Source organism: Sus scrofa, chromosome 8 (genome assembly GCF_000003025.6).
Source record: "Sus scrofa isolate TJ Tabasco breed Duroc chromosome 8, Sscrofa11.1, whole genome shotgun sequence".
Taxonomy (NCBI): Eukaryota; Metazoa; Chordata; class Mammalia; order Artiodactyla; family Suidae; genus Sus; species Sus scrofa.
The window spans coordinates 135,130,440-135,150,451 of NC_010450.4; the positions used below are offsets into that span (position 1 = coordinate 135,130,440).

Sequence of the window (20,012 nt, forward strand, 5' to 3'; positions counted from 1 at the left end):
CCTGCGGGGACGCGGACGCGCGGGAGTGACGTCAGGCCAGCGCGCCGGAGCTCTCCCGAGCGCCATGCTAGGCGCGGGCGGCGCGGGGCTCGCGCGGGCGTTGCGGGCCAGGACGCAGGCGTGGCTGTGGGGTTGGCGTGGCCGCTCGCTGGCCTTGGCGCGCGCGGCCGGCGGCCTCCACGCGTGGGGCCGGCAGCCCTCGGCCGGGCGCGAGCCGCGCGGGCGGCGGCGGAGTCTGTCGGCGGCGGCAGTCGTGAACGCGGCGCCCCGCCCGCTGCAGCCCTACCTGCGCCTCATGCGGTTGGACAAGCCCATAGGTGAGTGCGGACGCGCGCGGCGGGCCGGGCGCTGCCGGCGCCGCAGTGGGAGTGACTCCCGGAAGCCGACTACCCCCAAGACACCCGAACGGGGCGAGCTCCCAAGCGACCAGGCGGCTTCCACGCCCCTCTGAGTCCTAAGCAAAAAATTCGCTTATCACAAAGCCTAGTTCACGTGGTGAGTCGCGCGGAAATTCCGTGCCCGTATCCCTGCGTCTGCGCGGATTTCCAGAATGGAAGCGCTTCCACATTCGTTGTGGTTCATTCTTCCCAGGATCCAGTGAGGCTCCCGAGCAAGTGTTTGAGATGATAAAGACGCTGAGGCAACTAGGGCTTTTTGGCAGAGCGGGCTTTTTGGATGCTGAGTGTTTTAGTACTCTGCCTGCGCCACGAAGATTTAATTCATTCAAATGCAGCGGGTACAGCACTTAGGGACTACTTACTAGTTCACCATCTCCTCTTAAGGGAGGGTTTCCCTGATCTTCCCATGTAGAATATCACCTCCCTCTATCTTTGTACCCTCCCGTTTTTCTTCTTAGCACTGGCCACTAAGTAACCTCACGCATTTATTGTTTGATAAATGTGTCCACTACAGAATAAGCCTCCCTTATATGGTACATTTATAACTAGTGTCTAGAACAGAGCCTGGCAGTAGCACTGAATGAATTAGTTCCTTCAACATCGCTTAGCCTTGGGTTTAGAAAAAGCGATGGAAACGCTGCATTTTCAAAGAACCCCCGGTCTAGTTAAAAAAGACAAAGTATTGGGTGAGGTGGGAAAGTATGGGATCAAATATAAGTGATACAGATAAGAGATGCAGCAGGGAAAAGAGTAATTATTGTGATTCTCCATTGCTGGAAAAAAAAAATCAAGTAGAATGTGCACCTCAGGACAAGTAGATTTTGTAGAGAAGGAAAGAGCTCTTAATTGGTGAGGGAAATATTTTTGCCAAGACCCAAGGGTGGAGTGTTGGAACGCTAAGGATACAAGCTGATGTGGAACCGCAGGTGGGCAGAGGATATAGTGGGAGTCAAGGCCAGATAAGAGCTGGACTGAAGAAGGATGGACAGACAGTTGGTAGGGAGGGTAGAGGCTGAACTCCAGGTGATCTGGATGATGGCATTTACGTTGCAGTGAGTTGAAATACATCCAAATGCCTAGATAAAGTCGCTCCACCTTTGCCCAGCCAAGACCCCAAATTAGGCCTTGGTTTTGGTGTTCTAGCTTTATGCACTGCCAACTTGGGATCAGAGCGCTAAGAATTTATAACAGTCAGCAATTAAAGCATAAAAGCCAATTTTTTAAAGCGTATAAAAGCTAAACAATAGGCACAGTCTTGCCATCACGACCCCTTTCAATTTTGGGGAGAGATAACAAGTAGATAGCATGAATTTCCAAGTGCCGTTCTGATCTGGAGCCTCTTCTGTTCTTGGGATCCGTGTGGCAGAGCTGTGGTGTAGGCCTGCAGGGATCCAAGATCACCGTTTCCTTAAATCTCTGGCTTCTCCCTTAAGGGGCTAGACCCTCCCACCACTTAATTAGCAACAATAAAGGGATTATAGGTGAGTAAAGCTGTTATTGTTAGAATAGTACTGATAGAATTCGTTCAGCGAACATTTTTTGAGCCCCTCCTGTATGTTAGAAACAATAAATTGAGGTGGTAGAAGTCCAGGTTTGATATTTCTTTACATAAATTCTTCTTTTGTGGAGTAATTTCGTATTTATTGTTTGGTTTTGTTAAAAAGTGGGTTTTATTGTTTTTCAGAAAGGATTGCAACTTCTACAACCCTGACCCTGTCACTAACTACAGTAATTCAGGAAGTTTCAGCAGGTGGCACTCTTTCCACTGAATTGGTGGTGTAACTGGTTTTACTGCATTTATGGCTGATTATGTTGTCCTGAAAATAATGTGTCATTAGTGAATGAATTCTAGAGTCAATGTACACGGGCTCTTTGGTCTGCCCCTTAGCTCTCAGAATGCTTGTTCACTTTACTCTCTCAGTTTTTACTTTTTCTATCATGAACATTTCTTTCTGAAACCTATTCATTTTTTGTTTTTTTATTATTACTCAATGATTTTTTTTTACATTTATAGTTGTACAATGATCAGCATAACCCAATTTTATAGCATTTCCATCCCAAACCCCCAGCACATTCCTCCACCCGCCAGCCTGTCTCCTTTGGAAACAGTAAGTTTTTCGAAGGCTGTGAGTCAGTATCTCTTCTGCAAAGAAGTTCATTGTGTCCTTTTTTCAGATTCCACGTCAGTGAAAGCATTTGATGTTGGTGTCTCATTGTCTGACTGACTTTACTTAGCATGATCATTTCTATTTCTAGGTCCATCCGTGTTGCTAAAAATGCTGGTATTTCTTTCCTTTTAATGGCTGAGTAGTATTCCATTGTGTAAATGGACCACATCTTCTGGATCCACTCCTCTGTCGAAGGACATTTAGGTTGTCTCCGTGTCTTGGCTGTTGTATATAGTGCCTCAGTGAACACTGGAGTACATGTGTCTTTGCAAGTCACGGTTTTCTCTGGGTAGATGCCCAGGAGTGGGATTGCTGGATCCAATGGTAGTTCTGTGTTTAGTTTTCTGAGTGACCTCCGTACTGCTTTCCACAGAGGTTGCACCAGTTTGCATTCCCACCAACAGTGCCATAGGGTCCTCTTTTCTCCACACCCCTTCTCTAATGATGAGTGATGTCAAACATCTCTTTATGTGTTTTTGGCCATCTGTATGTCTTCTTTGGAGAACTGTCTGTTTAGATTTTCTGCCTTTTTTTTTTTTTTTTGTCTTTTTGTCTCTCTGCCTTTTCTAGGGCCGCACCTGCGGCATGTGGAGGTTCCCAGGGCTAGGGGTCGAATCAGAGCTGTAGCCGCCAGCATACGCCAGAACCACAGCAACGTGGGATCCAAGCTGTGTCTTCGACCTACACCACAGCTTGCGGCAATGCAGGATCCTTAGTCCACTGAGCAAGGCCAGGGATCGAACCCACAACCTCATGATTCCTAGTCGGATTCGTTAACCACTGAGCCACGAAGGGAACTCCCTTCTGCTCTTTTTTTTTTTTTGGTCTTTTTTGCTATTTCTTTGGGCTGCTCCCGCGGCATATGGAGGTTCCCAGGCTAGGGGTCGAATCAGAGCTGCAAGCCCTGGCCTGCGCCAGAGCCACAGCAACGCGGGATCCGAGCCGCGTCTGCAACCTACACCACAGCTCACGGCAACGCCGGATTATTAACCCACTGAGCAAGGGCAGGGATCAAACCCGCGACCTCATGGTTCCTAGTCAGATTCATTAACCACTGCGCCACGACGGGAATTCCTTCTGCTCATTTTTTGATGCACCTCCCTGTGCATCTGTTTCCCCATCTGTAAAATAGGAATAATAATAGTAGTACCTACTTTACAAGGGTATTTTTGAGGATTAAAGTGTTTATGTGTATAAAGCATTTAGAACACTGGCTGGTATTTCACAAACACTTAGTGAATGTTAATTGTTTTGAACGCACTGACTATGAGTCTGTCCAGGACAATCTGAATTCAGGTCTGGCCTGTTCATTTCTCATTTTTAGTCTCTCCTTTTCTACAGTGTAATTTTAACCCCCTTTTGGAAAAAGCCTTTCTGACTTTTCCTCACTCCCTCCCCAGTTAACATGGGTGACACCGTTTTATGCCTTCTTAGGATCCTGTACTTTCCCAGTTGTTGAATTGAGCTATTTTATTGCTACTGTTAGTTGAACTCTGTTTCTTCCCTTTGACTTAAAAGCTGTGAGATGGCAGCAACCGGCTCTCACAGTCTCCATTGTATTTCCAGTGCCTGGCACAGCTCTGGTACAAAGTATGTGCTTTATAAATATTTGCAAATGAACAAAGCTTAAGCTTAATGAAATTTAAACATGATTATAAGAATTTTCTCATTTGACATTTTGTACAGGATCTGGTCTTTCTTTATGTGCGTATCCTATTCCTCTTTCAAGTGAACTCTAAGCGTTAAATTTAAATTAACATGAGATAGGTTAACAGGGAAAAAAAATCAAACAAAAGTGTGGTTTGGGGTTTTTTTTTCAGCTGTATCTGCAGCATGTGGAAGTTCTGGGGCCAGAGATCAAACCCAAGCCATAGCAGTGACAATGCCAGTTTCTTAACCTACTGAGCCACCAGGGCTCAGTTTAATGACACTGTATGCATGGGAGAGACCCAGGAAGACTCAGTAACTTGCCAAAATACTTTCACCTTAAATATCATCTTTAGCTAAAGACACAGTAGGGTTTTCAGGGTAATGGCTTGGGACTTCAGAGGGGAGAAGGGTGGTTCATATGAAGACAGAAAAGCAAATGTTTGGTAAACAGTCTGATCTCTAGGCCCTGCCCAGTTTCCCCCATCACACCTGGCCCATATTTTTTGCAGATATCTGATGACAGCTCTACTCTGGTAACGGGCCTATTATCTAAATTTTTTTATGCAGTTAAGGGGGTGTTTCTGTTCCTTAAAATTAATCAACCTAAAATAATCCTCAGCCAAAGGGACTCATTTGGGGGTGGCACATTTTGCTTCCCTACACTCCTACATTGCCAAATAGGAAAGGAAAACTCAGAGTTTATCTAGCAGGTGCAATATCCAAACATTTGTTGAAAGATTTTCTTTTGAAAATTGGATATCTACTAAATTCACATGTGGAGTCTCCTATCCTTACCGTCTGTTTGGTTTTAGCTTAATTTCATCTAGTTTACAGGCTGAGTACCTAATCCCATTTGTGCAGAATATTAAATAAGTAAATACCTGCCTTCCCCAAGACCACTTTTTTATATTGTATTAACAACAATGAGGTTTACTGTTTTTTGAGCAGATAATTCATGCATTAGATACAGAATTCAGAAGGTACTAGGGTGTAGAGTAAAAGCTTAAGTCTGTCAACCAACCAGTTCTCCCCAAAGGCAACTATTAGTGTCAGTTTCTAATATATCCTTCCTGCTGGTCTGTGAACATACACATTCAAATGTATGTATTTGTTTTATATATGTATGCATGTACATATGTATACACACACATGTACATGTATATGGTAACAGTTTTCAGCGTGCCTTCCATAGGAGTTGGATGTTTGTAACCTTATCAGAAATACATGGAAGTATCCAGCTCCCCAGGGTATGTAATCAGACTTTGGGTCTTGCTAATCTGGTAGGTGAGAAATATTATCTCAGTGTAATTTTAATGAGTATTTCTCAAAGTCGAGTATCATTTCATTGGTATAAGAGCCATTGGTAATTTTCTGTTATGTTTTTTGTCCATTTTTCCGTTGGGCTCTTGATCTCCAGCTTCTGGAAATGCTACGTATTTGGGAGAATAGTCCTTTGTTCCATGAGTTGCAAGTTTATTTTCCCAGTTTTGTCATGTGTTTTTGACTTTGTGTCCCTTCTTTGGGATGCAGTGCTCAAATGAAGAGGGTTAACTAACTTTAATTGTTACCTTTTTTGTGTTTTTGTTTTTGTTCAGGAACCTGGCTGCTGTATCTGCCGTGTACCTGGAGCATTGGTTTGGCGGCTGAACCAGGTTGTTTTCCAGATTGGTGCATGTTATCCCTCTTTGGCACTGGAGCTGTTCTGATGCGTGGAGCAGGCTGTACTATTAATGACATGTGGGACCAGGACTACGATAAAAAGGTAGATTTGTCCTGGAAAGGCACAGAGAGGCTCCTCTCAGTTCTCCAGTGTAGGCCTGTGGCATCACTTTTACACCACATAAAGCAACAGGATCGTTTCATGTCCTCACTGAAATCCAGCATGAGACGTGCCGGTATCAGTTGAAAAGCTGATGTTGCGAAGTGCAGTGTACTTCCTTTCTCGGCACGGATGGCCATGGGGGTAAGGTGTGTACTTCATTTTCACAAAATGAGTTAGAATTTGAAAGGCCAGGGGTGTTAGGAGTGAAGGTCAAAATTCCATCCTGAATCTTTAGGTGTCGCAAAAAACTGTCATTCCTTCCTTAGTGTTTTATGTTGAAGCTGTGACTATTCATATATGTAAGTCACGTCTTAATTTAAATGAACCAGGGTTGCCCTATTAGCATTTGCTATAATCATTTCTTAGAAAAAAAAATAAGTGTATTCTCGTTTTCTCCTTGGAAAAATAACACCTGTGTGTTCTGAGAAACTCGGACAGTACAGAAGTAGAAAGGATAGAAAGTGCGGGTCGTCCTTAGCTCCTCTCCCAGACCCCAGAGAAACCTTCAGTTAAGGTTTGATACATTCTGTTTCTCTGGATTGTTTTCTCTGCATGTTCTTATGCGTATGTGTAATTATTTCTTTGTTCGTCAGCAGACCCTTATTTTCTCAAGGGAGAGATCTGTCTTGTTTGCTTTTTAGTCCAGCAGCTATACTATAGCAAGTACAAGATCATTAAATGCTTGAGTAAATAATCAAGTAAATAAACTTTCTTTAAAAAAAAAAAAGGATGAGGTTTTTTTTAAGATTTTAATTTTTTCCATTATAGTTGATTTATAGTATTCTGTCAGTTTCTACTGTACAGCAAAGTGACCCAGTCATACATATATATATTCCTTTTTTCACATTATCCTCCATCATGTTCCCTCACAAGTAACTAGATCTAGGTCCCTGTGCCATACAGCAGGATCTCATTGCTCATCCACTCCAAATACAATAGTTTGTATCTATTAACCCCAAGCTCCCAGTCCCTCCCACTCCCACCTCTTCCCCCTTGGCAACCACAAGTCTGTTCTCCAGGTCCTTGAGTTGCTTTCCTGTGGAAACGTTCATTTGTGCTGTATATGAGATTCCATATAAGGGCTATCGTATGGTATTTGTCTTTGTCTTTCTTTTTTTTTTAATTAATGAATTTTATTACATTTATAGGTGGACAGCAGTCATCACAACCAAATTTTATAGCGTTTCCATCCCAAACCCTCGGTGCATCCCTGTCTTTCTCTTTCTGACTTACTTCACTTAGCGTGAGAGTCTCTAGTTCCATCCATGTTGCTGCAAGTGGCATTATTTTGTTCTTTTTTATGGCTGAGTAGTATTCCATTGTGTATATATACCACACCTTCCTAATTCAATCATCTGTTGATGGACATTTAGGTTGTTTCCATGTCTTGGCTGTTGTGAATAGTGCTGCAGTGAACATAGGGGTACGTGTATATCTTTTTCAAGAAAAGTTTTGTCTGATATATGCCCAAGAGTGGGATTGCTGGGTCATATGGTAGATCTATATTTAGTTTTCTGAGGTACCTCCATACTACCTGGGCTGGAAGGTGAAGGTCACTCTAGGCAAAGAGAATAGCAGATAGAGAGGCATGGCTGTGAGATAAAGTATATGATGCTTGACAACTGCAGCTGTGGAGTTTGTGTGTGGCTGGAGGTAGTGGGAGATGCCTAGAGTAAAGGCATTTCTCTGTCTCAGTGACCTGATGAGGATGCCTTGGTCCGCGCCTGGAGGCGCATGCTTTCTTGATTTTGTGGTTCGCGCATCCTGGTCAGTTTTTCATTCTGCACAACCATAGGAGTGATTGGCATGTCACGTCAACGTAATTGTTGAACACATTTAGAACAGCCCAATGTCAGAGTCCTGATTGTGATGATGTGCTGTGAAGTGCTACAAGATGCTTCCCTTTGGGGAAACCGGAAAAAGAATAACAGGAGAGACGTCTTTAAAAATTGCATGTGAATCTACAATTACCTCAAAAGAAAAAGTTTAAAAAGAGCATCATAGGGAGTCTGTTCTTGGTTCAGTGAGTCAAGACCCTGACAGGGTATTCATGAGGATGCAGGTTTGATCCATGGCCTCGCTCAGTAGGTCAAGGATCTGGTGTTGCCATAAGCTGCAGCGTAGGTCTTAGATGCAGTTTATATCTGGCATTGCTTTGGCTGTAGTGTAGGCTGGCAGCTCTGGCTCCAATTTGACCCCTAGCCTAAGAACTTCCATAGGCTGCAGATGCAGCCCTAAAAAGACCAAAAAAAGAAACCAACCAACTTTTTCTACTTTTTAAAAATTTTTCATTATTATTATTTTTATTTCCCCAATATATTTTTTTCTACTGTACATCATGGTGACCCAGTTAGACATACATGTATACATCCTTTTTTCTCACATGATCAGGCTCCATCATAAGTGACTAGACATAGTTCCCAGTGCTACACAGCAGGGTATCATTGCTAATCCATCCCGAAGGCAATAGTCTGCATCTATTAACCCCAAGCTCCCCATCCATCTCACTCCCTCCCTCTTGGCAACCACAGGTCTATTCTCCAAGTCCATGATTTTCTTTTCTGTGGAAAAGTTCATTTTTGTCTTATATTAGATTCCAGATATAAGTGATATCATATGGTATTTGTCTTTCTCCTTCTGACTCCCTTTGCTCAGTATGAGAGCCTCTAGTTCCATCCATGTTGCTGCAAATGGCATTATTTGTTCTTTTTTATGGCTGAGTAGAACTCCATTGTGTATATATACCACATCTTCCTAATCCAGTCATCTGTCAATGGACATTTGGGTTGTTTTCATGTTTTGGCTGTTGTGAATAGTGCTGCAATGAACATGCGGTGCATGTGTCTTTTTAAAGGAAAGTTTTGTCCAGAGAGATGCCCAAGAGTGGGATTGCTGGGTCATATGGTAGTTCTATGTATAGATTTCTAAGGCACCTCCATACTGTTCTCCATAGTGGTTGTACCAGCTTACGTTCCCACCAACAGTTCAGGAGGGTTCCCTTTTCTCCACACCCCATCCGACATTTGTTATTTGTGGACTTATTAATGATGGCCATTCTGACTGGTGTGAGGTGGTATGTCGTGGTAGTTTTGGTTTGTATTTCTCTAATAATCAGGGATGTTGAGCATTTTTTCATGTGCTTGTTGGCCATCTGCATATCTTCCTTGGAGAAATGTCTATTCAGGTCTTTTGCCCATTTTTCAGTTGGGTTGTTGGCTTTTTTGCTGTTGAGTTGTATAAATTGTGTGTATATTTTAGAGATTAAGCCCTTATCAGTTATATCATTTGAAACTATTTTCTCCCACTCTGTAAGTTGTCTTTTTGTTTTCTTTTTTGTTTCCTTTGCTGTGTAAAAGCTTGTCAGTTTAATTAGGTCCCATTGCTCTATTTTTGCTTTTGTTTCTGTTGCTTTGGGAGACTGACCTGGGAAAACATTTGTAAGGTTGATGTCAGAGAATGTTTTGCCTGTGTTCTCTTCCACGAGTTTGATGGTGTCTTGTCTTATGTTTAAGTCTTTAAGCCGTTTTGAGTTTATTTTCGTGCATGGTGTGAGGGTGTGTTCTAGTTTCATTGATTTGCATGCAGCTGTTCAGGTTTTACCAGCGATACTTGCTGAAAAGACTGTCTTTTTCCAATTTTATGTTCTTGCCTCCTTTGTCAAAGATTAATTGACCGTAGGTGTCTGGTTTCTTTTTTTACTTTTTAAACAAAATACAGCCATTTTAGCTTTCTCTGATTTTTTTTCCTCCATAGATAAAAGGGAATTGATTAGATAGTTTACACCTCCCACATGCCATTTTTCTCTGATTAGAAGAATCCAGATTCTGTGTTGACATACAACAGAACACTTAAATAAGTGTTTTATAGCTGCTGAGATGGTTTTGCCAACATGGATTTTAAAATGTTATGTGCATGTCTTTTGAAGGATGGCTTAAAAAGCTTTGTCAAATTGTAAAGCTTACCTTACAATTTGTTAAAGGCTGTATATTGTTAAGGATATGTTTTGGCTCAGGGTTTTGCTTAATATGTTAGATGACTAAATAAATTGCCAATACCTTAATAATGAATTAATTGCTACTAGGGTATATGGGTAATGTGTTTTGATGATGTATGTAATCTGCTAGCCATGCAACGAACATTAGGTCCAGTCACATTGAAACAATGTTAATGAGCTGATTTTGTAAGCCCTGAGCATTCCAGTTTCATACAGACCAGTCTGCTTTTTAATCATCATGGTACCTCATTTTTAGCCTTTTGATGGAGTAGTTATTTTCAGCTCTCAAGTTTAGTCGGGTAATTCCCGTTGTACTGGAGGGGCCGTGCGATATTGTGGTTAGTACTGTGGGTGGTGGGACTGGACTGACGGCTCCCTTAGTGTCTGTGACCCTAGAAAGTTGTTGAGCCGCTCTGCCTCAGCTTCCTAAAACTTAGGAATGCCAAGAACTTGGGAGTGGCTAAAAGATGGTTGTTAAAGCAATTCAATGATGCAATTCAATGATGTGTATATAGCTCTTAGAATAGTAGCACGCTGTAAACCTTCAGATACTTGCACGACTAATCATACACTAAAGCAAACATAAGAACACAAAGACTACTTCCACTTGAAACCGCAGGGATCCAGTCAAGGACAGGGTAACCAGTTCTGGCACTAACCGAGAGGAGTCCTTCTAGTTTTTGTCAAACTGCCGTACTGTACGGTGAAGCAGGCTGTAAATTGGGTCAGCAAATTTTTCTGTGAAAGGACTAGATAGTAAATATTTTAGGCTTTTTGGGCCATACAGTCTTTGTGGCAATTACTTCACTCTGTTGCAGTGTGAAGGTGGCCACATAAAATTTGTAAACAAATGAGTGTTTCTCAGTTTCAGTAAGATCTTATTTATGGACACTGAAATTTGAAGTTTACATTTTCATGTGGCACAATATGTTACTCTTCTTAAAATTTATTTTCAACCACCAAAAAAAAAAATCCATTCTTTTTTTTAAATTTTTTTATTACTCAATGAATTTATTACATTTATAGTTGTACAGTGATCATCACAATCCATTTTTATAGGAGGAAAATCCATTCTTAGCTCATGGCTCTACACAGACAGAGCTGCATTTGGATCACAGGCTGTAGTTTGCCAACCTTTGATGTAAATGGTACAAAACTATGTTATAGTTGACTTTAGTTGCAACAGACACTGCATCTGCTCTGTGAGGTCGCTGCTCTTATTACCTCTCTCCCTCATTCTGTTTCTCTTTGAACGGGGAAGTAACCTAAGCCTCAGAGAGGTTAAGTAATTTGTCAGAATTCACACTGCCAAGAAGTGATGGAATTGGATTCAAAGGCTGGGCTCTCTGATCCCAAATCCTGAGTTCTTAGATTCCGGCAATGCTGAAAATTGTGGTTATGCTCTGTGTGTGTGTGTGTGTGTGTGTGTGTGTGTGTGTGTGGTTGATGTAGAATAGTCAGACTTTATGATCCCTTGGAAAGAAAAGAACAATATGCGTATAATTTGTTCACATAATTGCTCTGTTCATATTCTTCGAGTGAGTTTGCCCTTTGTATTTGGGTACAGTTCATGCAAGATCACAGCCCCATTCCTACATATTGGCAAAAGCGCTTCCACTTTCAGATTCAGATAATCTGTCTTCTCTCTTCACATCTGATTTCCTATTGCAGTGCTTCTCATACTGAAAGTGTTCACGTGATAGCAGCCTTAGCTAACATGCTCTGTGATTTCCTCTTTCCTGAGAATTCTCATTATTATCGTCCCTCTTTTCTCTATGGAGATTGAACATATACTTGCTAAGCCGGGTAACTAAATACATAAGGGAGTTGTTCTGTTTTGTTTGTCTGGAGATGGGGATGGGAGATGGAAGGAAAAGAGAATGAGTGGTGGGAATTTCTAGTTCTTTTCAAAGCTATTTTAAATGTGAAGTTTTGATTCTTGGCAGTATTTCCAGCATTTGCCTTTTATTCATATTTCTGCCTTAGTGCCTACCATGGGCCAATCTGTTGGAATAATGTTTAAATAAATGATTGAGCTGTTTCCAGAGGCTAAAGTGTATCTCTCTCTCTCTCTCTCTCTCTCTTTTTTTTAATGTGTTAAGGTTACAAGAACAGCAAGTCGCCCAATAGCTGCTGGAGACATTTCAACTTTTCAATCCTTTGTTTTTCTCGGGGCACAACTGACCTTGGCCTTGGGTGTTCTTCTGTGTCTGAATCACTATAGGTATAGTAAATGTGGTTTTCATAATTATGTATAAAAATCTTTCCTTTACAATGAAAGCAGGTATCAAATAAAATTGAAACATCTATGTCACAAAATTATTTATTACCTATCAATTATCTATAAAGTAAGCAATATAAAAAAGTCACCATATTGTAAAGTCAAGGACGCTTTTAGCCAAAGGAACGAGGTCAGCCTTTTGTTTGTTCTGCGCCACCTTCAGCACTTGCACTGCATGTTCCCTCCAGGACTGATAGCCCTTTGCTCGGTTTTCTAGGTGCCTACATGGGAGTGTGTGTATTGACCCATGTGTATAATTGTCTTTATCCTGATAATATCTCTGAAGTGAGTAGAGGCAGGAGTAATTATGCTGACTTCGCAAAAAGAGGAACTGGCTCTTTCCTGGAGTCACGTTCTTAATCAGTGACGGAAAGCAAAGTGGACGACTTATTCCCATACTTTTTAAAGAGAGAGAGAATTAAACTTCCGTGCCTCAGAGGGGCTGTTTACATAGTGCTTTAATCAGACGAGAGAGAGAGGTTTGGCAGGTAAGCAGTACTTCCTAGAGACTCAACTGATTGTCTTGTCCTATCACTTCAGTCAGGTGAAAGCACTCTGAAGGGTTGTTCCTGGAGGGTAGTGTGAGGCGAGCCGTGAGGCTCCTCAGAATACCTTACGTCGTCATCCTTTCATAGGTGCTTTGTGATCTTCCAGAGAGACAGTACCCTGTCACGCACATAGAGAGGCTGTCTTGACTCTAGTTCTCTGTCAGAATGTCTCAGTTTACTAGCTGTCCTAATGTTTGAAAGCAAAATTTAGAGAGGCCGTAGCATATGGTGGGTAGTATGTTGGACTCTGGGGCAAGCTGCCTTAGGTTTGCATCTTGGCGCTGCTACTGACTAGCTCTTTGACAGTGGGCAGATTATTTTATCTCTTTGTGCTTTGGTTTCTTCATCTGCAAAAAAACAAGTGGAATAAAACTCTCTGCCTCTTAGAGTTGTGGTGAGGATTATAATGAGCTGACATATGTAGAGCAGTTAGAACAGTCCTGGTACATGAAAGTAGTATATGTGTTAGCTACTATATTTTGTCTGGTTGTTCGTAACATTTAAAATGTTTTCTGATTATCCTTTATACTAATTAAAGTCCAGGAATCAAAGTCTAGGAAGAGAATTTTACATGATGAAAAATACAGTTTAAGGTAGATCATTTCCTAATTAGTGTTACTGTTGTTGTCTTAGCAGTTTTTGCGAGCTGGTGATATTAATCTTTGTAATGTTTTTCTTGGTTTCAGTATAGCTCTTGGAGCATCATCCCTGCTTCTTGTCATCACCTACCCGCTAATGAAAAGAATTACCTACTGGCCTCAATTAGCCTTGGGTGAGCTTGAAGTAACTATAAGTCCAATGCTTTCCTTCAATACCCTCAAGCTGTACTTTTACATGTAATACACACACGCGTGTGTGGAATGTGGCAGAGATAAAATGTCAAGTCTGTCATGAAATTTTCTGTTTCATGAATAGATTTTCACAAAGGATGACGATTAGCCATTTTTATTGGCTAAGATATCTTGCACATTTGCTGAGATTGTCATCATTATTATATTCTGAAATGCTCTCAGGTATGTCATGAAGAAGAAAATTCGCTGCCTCGACCCTGCCCTTCTCCTTCGGTGGTTGATCTAGATGCCCTGAAGACGTTGGGGGTTGGAGTAGAAGCACAGTGAGGCAGGAGAACAAGAGTTAAAGTGTGTCAGAGCTTAGCTCCCTGTCTGTGCAGCCTTCCTCAGACTTCTCAGGGAGAAGTTAGCCCCTCAGTACCTCAAACTCAGTGGGTCCCAAACATCTTTTCTCAGAAACCCTTTTTTCCTCCTGCATTGCCTGCTCTTCCTCTCAGAATCCCTCCTCCTCAGCTGATGAAGTGCTTCTCCTCTGTGGTCCCCAGAGCATGCATGGCAGTGCGGCTGCGGGCCTGGCAGTCCAGTACCCCGTCTGAAGCGTAGGGAAGTGGTTAGGTTCACACATGGAGACAGTCAGCTTGTGGATGTTTGTTCAGAGTCTCCAGAGAGGGTGGGCTTGAAGAACAGGTGTTCTTGTCTGTATTCTTGTTTCTGCAATTTGAAGGGGAAGTAGCAGAAAGGACACAGGGCTTTGACTCAGATAGGTCTGCTTGCAAACCCCAGGGTCAGCTATTTATTGGCTATGCCAGGCCGCATACTGGGTAGGATTGAAGTTGTTGTCATGAAACTTCCTGTTTATCGGGGAGATACTATGCTTTCTGTTGGCTATGTTATTTTAATTGTTAATTAGCCTCTCTGGTTTTGTGTTTCTTTTTTGGTAACATGTAGCTCACAACTACCACAGAGACTTGAGAGAATTTAAGAAAGAAACATGAGAAAACAGCATACACCAAACCTAAAGCGTAAAAGCATTTAATACATGCCGATGGCTCTCTCCTTCCCTTTGGAATTCTAAAGTACATCTAGACGTTTCTTCTCTCTGTTTCACTAATTGTAGGATTGACTTTTAATTGGGGAGCATTGCTTGGATGGTCTGCTATCAAGGGCTCCTGTGAGCCATCTGTTTGCCTTCCTCTTTATTTTTCTGGAATTATGTGGACTCTGATATATGATACTATCTATGCCCATCAGGTAAAAAAATATCCTTTTTTCTAACTTCGGTGTAATTATTGTTGTTTTTTAAGAACTTTAAAATAAGAACCAAATTAAAGGAAAAGTTTTTTTCATTAGACTTTTTTAAAAAGAAGTAACAGTGGTTACATTGTGTAACAGTGGTAACATTGTATAATCGTTAATATAACATTGTAATTTTTTATGTAAGTTTCATGTATATAGGGAATTATTGAGATTTGAGAACTCCACAGTAAAGAGGAGCTATGTGAAGAGTTTGACTGCAAATTTAGTAAAAGTATAGTTAAAAGTCACAGGATTCAGTTCCTGCCTGCCCTTGCTCAGTGGGTTAAGGATCTAGTGTGGCTGTGGCTGTGGTGTAGGCTGGCAGCTGCAGCTCCCGTTCAACCCCTAGCCTGGCAACTTCCATTATGCCCCAGGTGCAGCCCTAAAAAGCAAAAAAAAAAAAAAAAAAAAAAAAATGCATAGGGTTATAAAAGTACAATGATATGTACAAATAGATCTGCAAGATAATTTTAACAGTAACATTTAACTTTGATTTGGCCTACACATTCATTTTTGATTGACTATGATTCTGAGTTACTGTTGTTACTATTGGCTATGCCAGGCCGCATATTGGGTAGGATTGAAGTTGTTGTCATGAAACTTCGGATGTTTCCTCCTCGGATTCATTTCTGCTGCTCCATGATGGGAACTCCTGCATGTACTTTAAAAGATAGTTTCTGGAGTTCCCATCGTGGCCCAGTGGAAATGAATCCAACTAGGAACCATGAGGTTTCAGGTTCGATCCCTGGCCTTGCTCGGTGGGTTAAGGATCCAGCGTTGCTGTGAATTGTGGGGAAGGTGGCAGACGCTGCTCCGATCCCATGTTGATGTGGCTGTGGTGTAGGCCGGCAGCAACAGCTCCGATTAGACCCCTAGCGCCTGGGAACCTCCATATGCTGTAGGTGTGGCCTTAAAAAGACAGAAGACCCAAAAAAATAAATAAATAAATAAAAGAGGCAGTTTCTTTTTGGAATTAGATGGTAGTGATGGTTGCACAACCTTGTGAAATATACTAAAACCACTAAATTACCTACTTAAAAATGGTGAATTGTATGGCATATGAATTAAATCTCAATAAAGTCCAGACAATTTCTTACTACTTTCTAATGTTAGGACAAGAAAGATGATGCTTTGATTGGGCTTAAGTCCACGGCACTGCGGTTCCGGGAAGACACCAAGCAGTGGCTCAGTGGCTTCAGTGTGGCGATGCTGGGGGCCCTGAGCCTGGTGGGAGTGAACAGTGATCAGACTGCACCTTACTACATCGCCCTGGCTGCTGTGGGAGCCCATCTGGCTCACCAGGTTTGATCTTTTCCTTGTCTTTCCCTCATTTTTCCTTGGTGTAAATGTAAAAATTGTTTAAACCAAAGGCCCACTGTGTTTGCCAAGCAGGGTACTTCCTACAACAACCACGTGGCTTGTACTGCCTCGAACCACCCCTTCCCTGCCCCAATATGTCATACGGAAAAGCTGGCTGTATTATTTTAGAGGAGTAATATAAACCTAAACCTAGATTTTTTTCCTTCTGATTTTCCTGGAAGTGTTTCTGATGCTTATTTAGAAAAATTTGAGCAGTGTCTTTTTTCAATTGAAACGTAGTGGGTTTACAGTGTTGTATTGGTTTCTGCTGTACAGTAAAGTGATCCGGGGGGGCGGGGTGTAGCCTTCGTATTTTCCATCATGGTTTATCACAGGGTATTGAGTGCAGTTCCCTAAACTATCCTGTAGGACCTTATTGAACAATGTCTTAAGGTTGTGGATTGAGTTAAATTACCCTGAAAGCAAACGGATCGACACAACCTCATTTTTTAAATGTGGGCTTCTGTTGATGGTTAGCAGATGAATCATTCATATGTTTGGGTTCCACTGGCGTAGAGAGCAAGGCCAGATAAGACATGAAATGCTAACATGTCAGAGTTCTGACTACAATGTAGGAAACAGGATCTTCACCCAGCACCCCAGCCCCCACATGTTTATATGGCAGATCTGCATTACTGGCTTTTGTAAAGTGAATGAATTAGATAGAATTTTAATTAAAGAGATTGCTTATAAATGGACTGCATTTTTGCATCAGCATTGCTGTTATTTTCTTTAAACAGAATTGAAAAGATGTTAGTGAACCGGTATTTAGATCACCTGTTTTATAGAGATTGGTGTAAGTATGAGCAGAACTTGCATAACATGGTTTGAAGGAAGCTAAAATCTGACATCCGTAAAGTAAACCACATGCCCTGTCACCTTCAGTGCTTTCTTTACTAGGAAAGCTAAAGGGTATGAGTTACCGATTCTCTGGGATTCTCCAGATAGCACCCCCCCCCTTTTTTTTTTTTTTTTTTTTTTTTTTTGTCTTTTAGGGCCACATCTGTGGCATATGGAGGTTCCCAGGCTAGGAATCCAATCAAAGCTGTAGCTGCCGGCCCACGCCAAAGCCACAGCAAGTTGGAATCCGAGCCACATGAGTGGTCTATACCACAGCTCACAGCAGCGCCGGATTCTTAACCCACTGAGTGAGGCCAGGGATCGAACCTGCATCCTCATGGATACTAGTCAGTTTCCTTAACCACTGAGCCACAGCGGGAACTCCCTCACCATTTTCTTCTTCAGAATTTCTCAGCATCCCCTTTTGGTCTTTACTCAGCTCTGTGGGATTGGTCGTCACTTGTTCGTCTGGTCAGGATAATGCATGTTTAGCAATGTTTAAGCACCTGGCTATTAACAGAGGAAGGCAAAAATTATGAGGATAATCACATATGTTATAGGAACTATTTGGAGCCCACTCTATATTCTAAGTTGTATTTGCGGTCCTCTGTCCAGTACTTAACATAGTACTTTAAGATGGACATAGTGTTCTAATATTTGAAGAGAAAGGAAATTATGATGATTTTAAGTCTGCAGACAATAAAATAAAGAATAGTTGAGGAATTCCCATCATGGCTCAGTGGCAGTGAACCCAACTAGGATCCATGAGGATACGGGTTCGATCCCTGGCCTCACTCAGTGGGTTTAGGATCCGGTGTGCTGTGAGCTGTGGTGTAGGCCTGCAGCTGTAGCTCCGATTAGATCCCTAGCCTGGGAACTTCCATGTGCCGTACGTGCAGCCCTTAAAAAAGCAAAAAAAAAAAAAAAAAAAAAAAGGTTGAAAATGAGGGGTGCTAATTCTTAAAACAGGCCATGAGACTTTCCAGATAAAATTAGAGGCCAACCATGGAGAAAAGTGTGTTTGTTGTGGGTCGCTAGCTGTAGATCTGGGCTTATGTGGGGATGGGAGGGAGATTTTCATATATATGGGGATATTTTGGGTTATGATAAATAAGTTAGAGCCACTGTAAGCATTTAGTGGGTGAGGGCAAGGTATATTAAATATGTCTTAATATACTAGACAGCCCTACACAACAGACAGTTGTCCTGCCCAAATGTAACTTGTTGAGAAACGTTCTCCAAACAATGAAACTAAACTGGAGGTAGGCATTGTAGGAAGCAGATGTTAGGTCAGTCAGTGTAAGGGAGAATTCTTTCTCTCTCTTTTTTTTTTTTTTTTTTTTTTTTTTTTTTGGTCTTTCTAGGGCTGCATCTGAGGCATGTGGAGGTTCCCAGGCTACGGGTCTAGTCAGAGGTGTAGCTGCTGGCTACACCACAGCCGTAGCAACATGGGATCTGAGGCGAGTCTGCGACCTACACCACAGCTCACGGCAATGCCGGATCCTTAACCCACTGAGCAGGGTCATGGATCAAACCCACATCCTCATGGATACTAGTCACATTTGTTTCCGCTGCACCACGATGGGAACTCCAAGGGAGAGCTTTCTAAGTAGAATTAAGAATAATATGTGTTGCCTCTCAGAGTGTTCTGCACCTGTCAAGTGCAAGGTTCTAGGACACAGCTTACATGATACCCACTGAGAGGTAGGGTAGATGTGTTTGACATTGGGAAACAGTCTGGGGTGCGTACGTTAAGGGCTTCTCATCGCCTGAAACTGCAGCGGAGTGCTCTTGTCTCCTTCGTGTCGATGTGCTTATTTGTGATGCGAAGAAGCCCCCCCGAGTCCCCACCCAGCGTGTGTTCTTTCCTTGCAGGTTTACACTCTGGACATCCACAGACCGGAAGATTGTTGGGATAAATTCACCTCCAACAGAACAGTAGGACTGATGCTTTTTGCAGGGATTGTCCTTGGGAATTTGTGGAAAGAAAAGGAGACAGGTGAAACAAAGAAACTTACGGATAATAGAATCGAAAGTTAGCAGATTGCGTTTGTTTAGGGATGTTTTAAAGCAGACTTTTACAGAAGAACACTCTCACGTCTTTTCACCATATAATTAGATTTGAATAAACAGTCTTAAAATATGTTGAAGGATTGCAGACCAGAAGATGAAGACCTAGAGCGTATGTGCCTAGATTTTCGAGAGTGTCCTAGGCACCTTCTCCCCCGTCGCAGAAACCAGGGACTCCAGGATTTGAGAGGACCTGGAGTGTTTAAGTTAATGCATTCTTCTCGTTGTCATTCTCGCCTGCAGTTATGGGAATTATGTGAGCTTTGGCACTTTAGAAAAAGCCTGAGGTATGTCTCATCTAAATGAATGTCTGTAGGGAAATGGACTCTCTTTAGGGGAAAATAAAAGCTGCTCCAGAAAGTTGGGGCTTATTGTTCTTTGTTGTGACCTTTACTTGCTGCCAAAAGCTGTAACTCAGGAAACCACTCTTTTTTATATTTTAGGGGAGTTTAAGTAAGTAAATAAACTTTTTTACCTACTGTACCCGTACACACTGCCGTTGTTACCAGCCCTGACATTGATTTGAGAGGTCTCTGCAACCAAAGTGACCAGAAGGAGCGGGCAGTCACCAGGGACTGTTTTAATTTCTATTTATTTTTTATCTCATCTGATTGTAATTTATAGGATAGTGGCATGTTGGTTAAGCGTACAGTTTCTGCCCTTACCCCCTTTAGAATATTCTCAACACAGCAGCCAGAGGGATTTTTTTCCCCAGACCCCTCTAAGATTTTTTTTTTTTTTTTTTTTTTTTTTTTTGTCTTTTTGCTATTTCTTTGGGCCGCTCCCGCGGCATAT

The 20,012-nt window shown here is 42.0% G+C and overlaps 1 protein-coding gene across 1 annotated transcript; it reads left to right on the top strand.

Annotated features, from left to right (window-relative positions):
• Positions 47–19,989, top strand: COQ2 (coenzyme Q2, polyprenyltransferase). Its single transcript, XM_003129357.5, has 7 exons — positions 47–317; positions 5,812–5,978; positions 12,135–12,256; positions 13,548–13,633; positions 14,770–14,903; positions 16,062–16,250; positions 19,023–19,989. The coding sequence occupies exons 1-7, from the start codon at positions 65–67 to the stop codon at positions 19,185–19,187; spliced, it is 1,116 nt and encodes a 371-aa protein (XP_003129405.2). The 5' UTR covers positions 47–64; the 3' UTR covers positions 19,188–19,989.

Bases quoted from the DNA above. Each gene is read 5' to 3' on its own strand.
- COQ2 (XM_003129357.5), top strand. From the start codon at position 65: ATGCTAGGCGCGGGCGGCGCGGGGCTCGCGCGGGCGTTGCGGGCCAGG. The intron at 12,257-13,547 runs GTATAGTAAATG...TCTTGGTTTCAG, and splicing joins CTGTGTCTGAATCACTATAG to TATAGCTCTTGGAGCATCAT. The intron at 14,904-16,061 runs GTAAAAAAATAT...TTCTAATGTTAG, and splicing joins ATACTATCTATGCCCATCAG to GACAAGAAAGATGATGCTTT.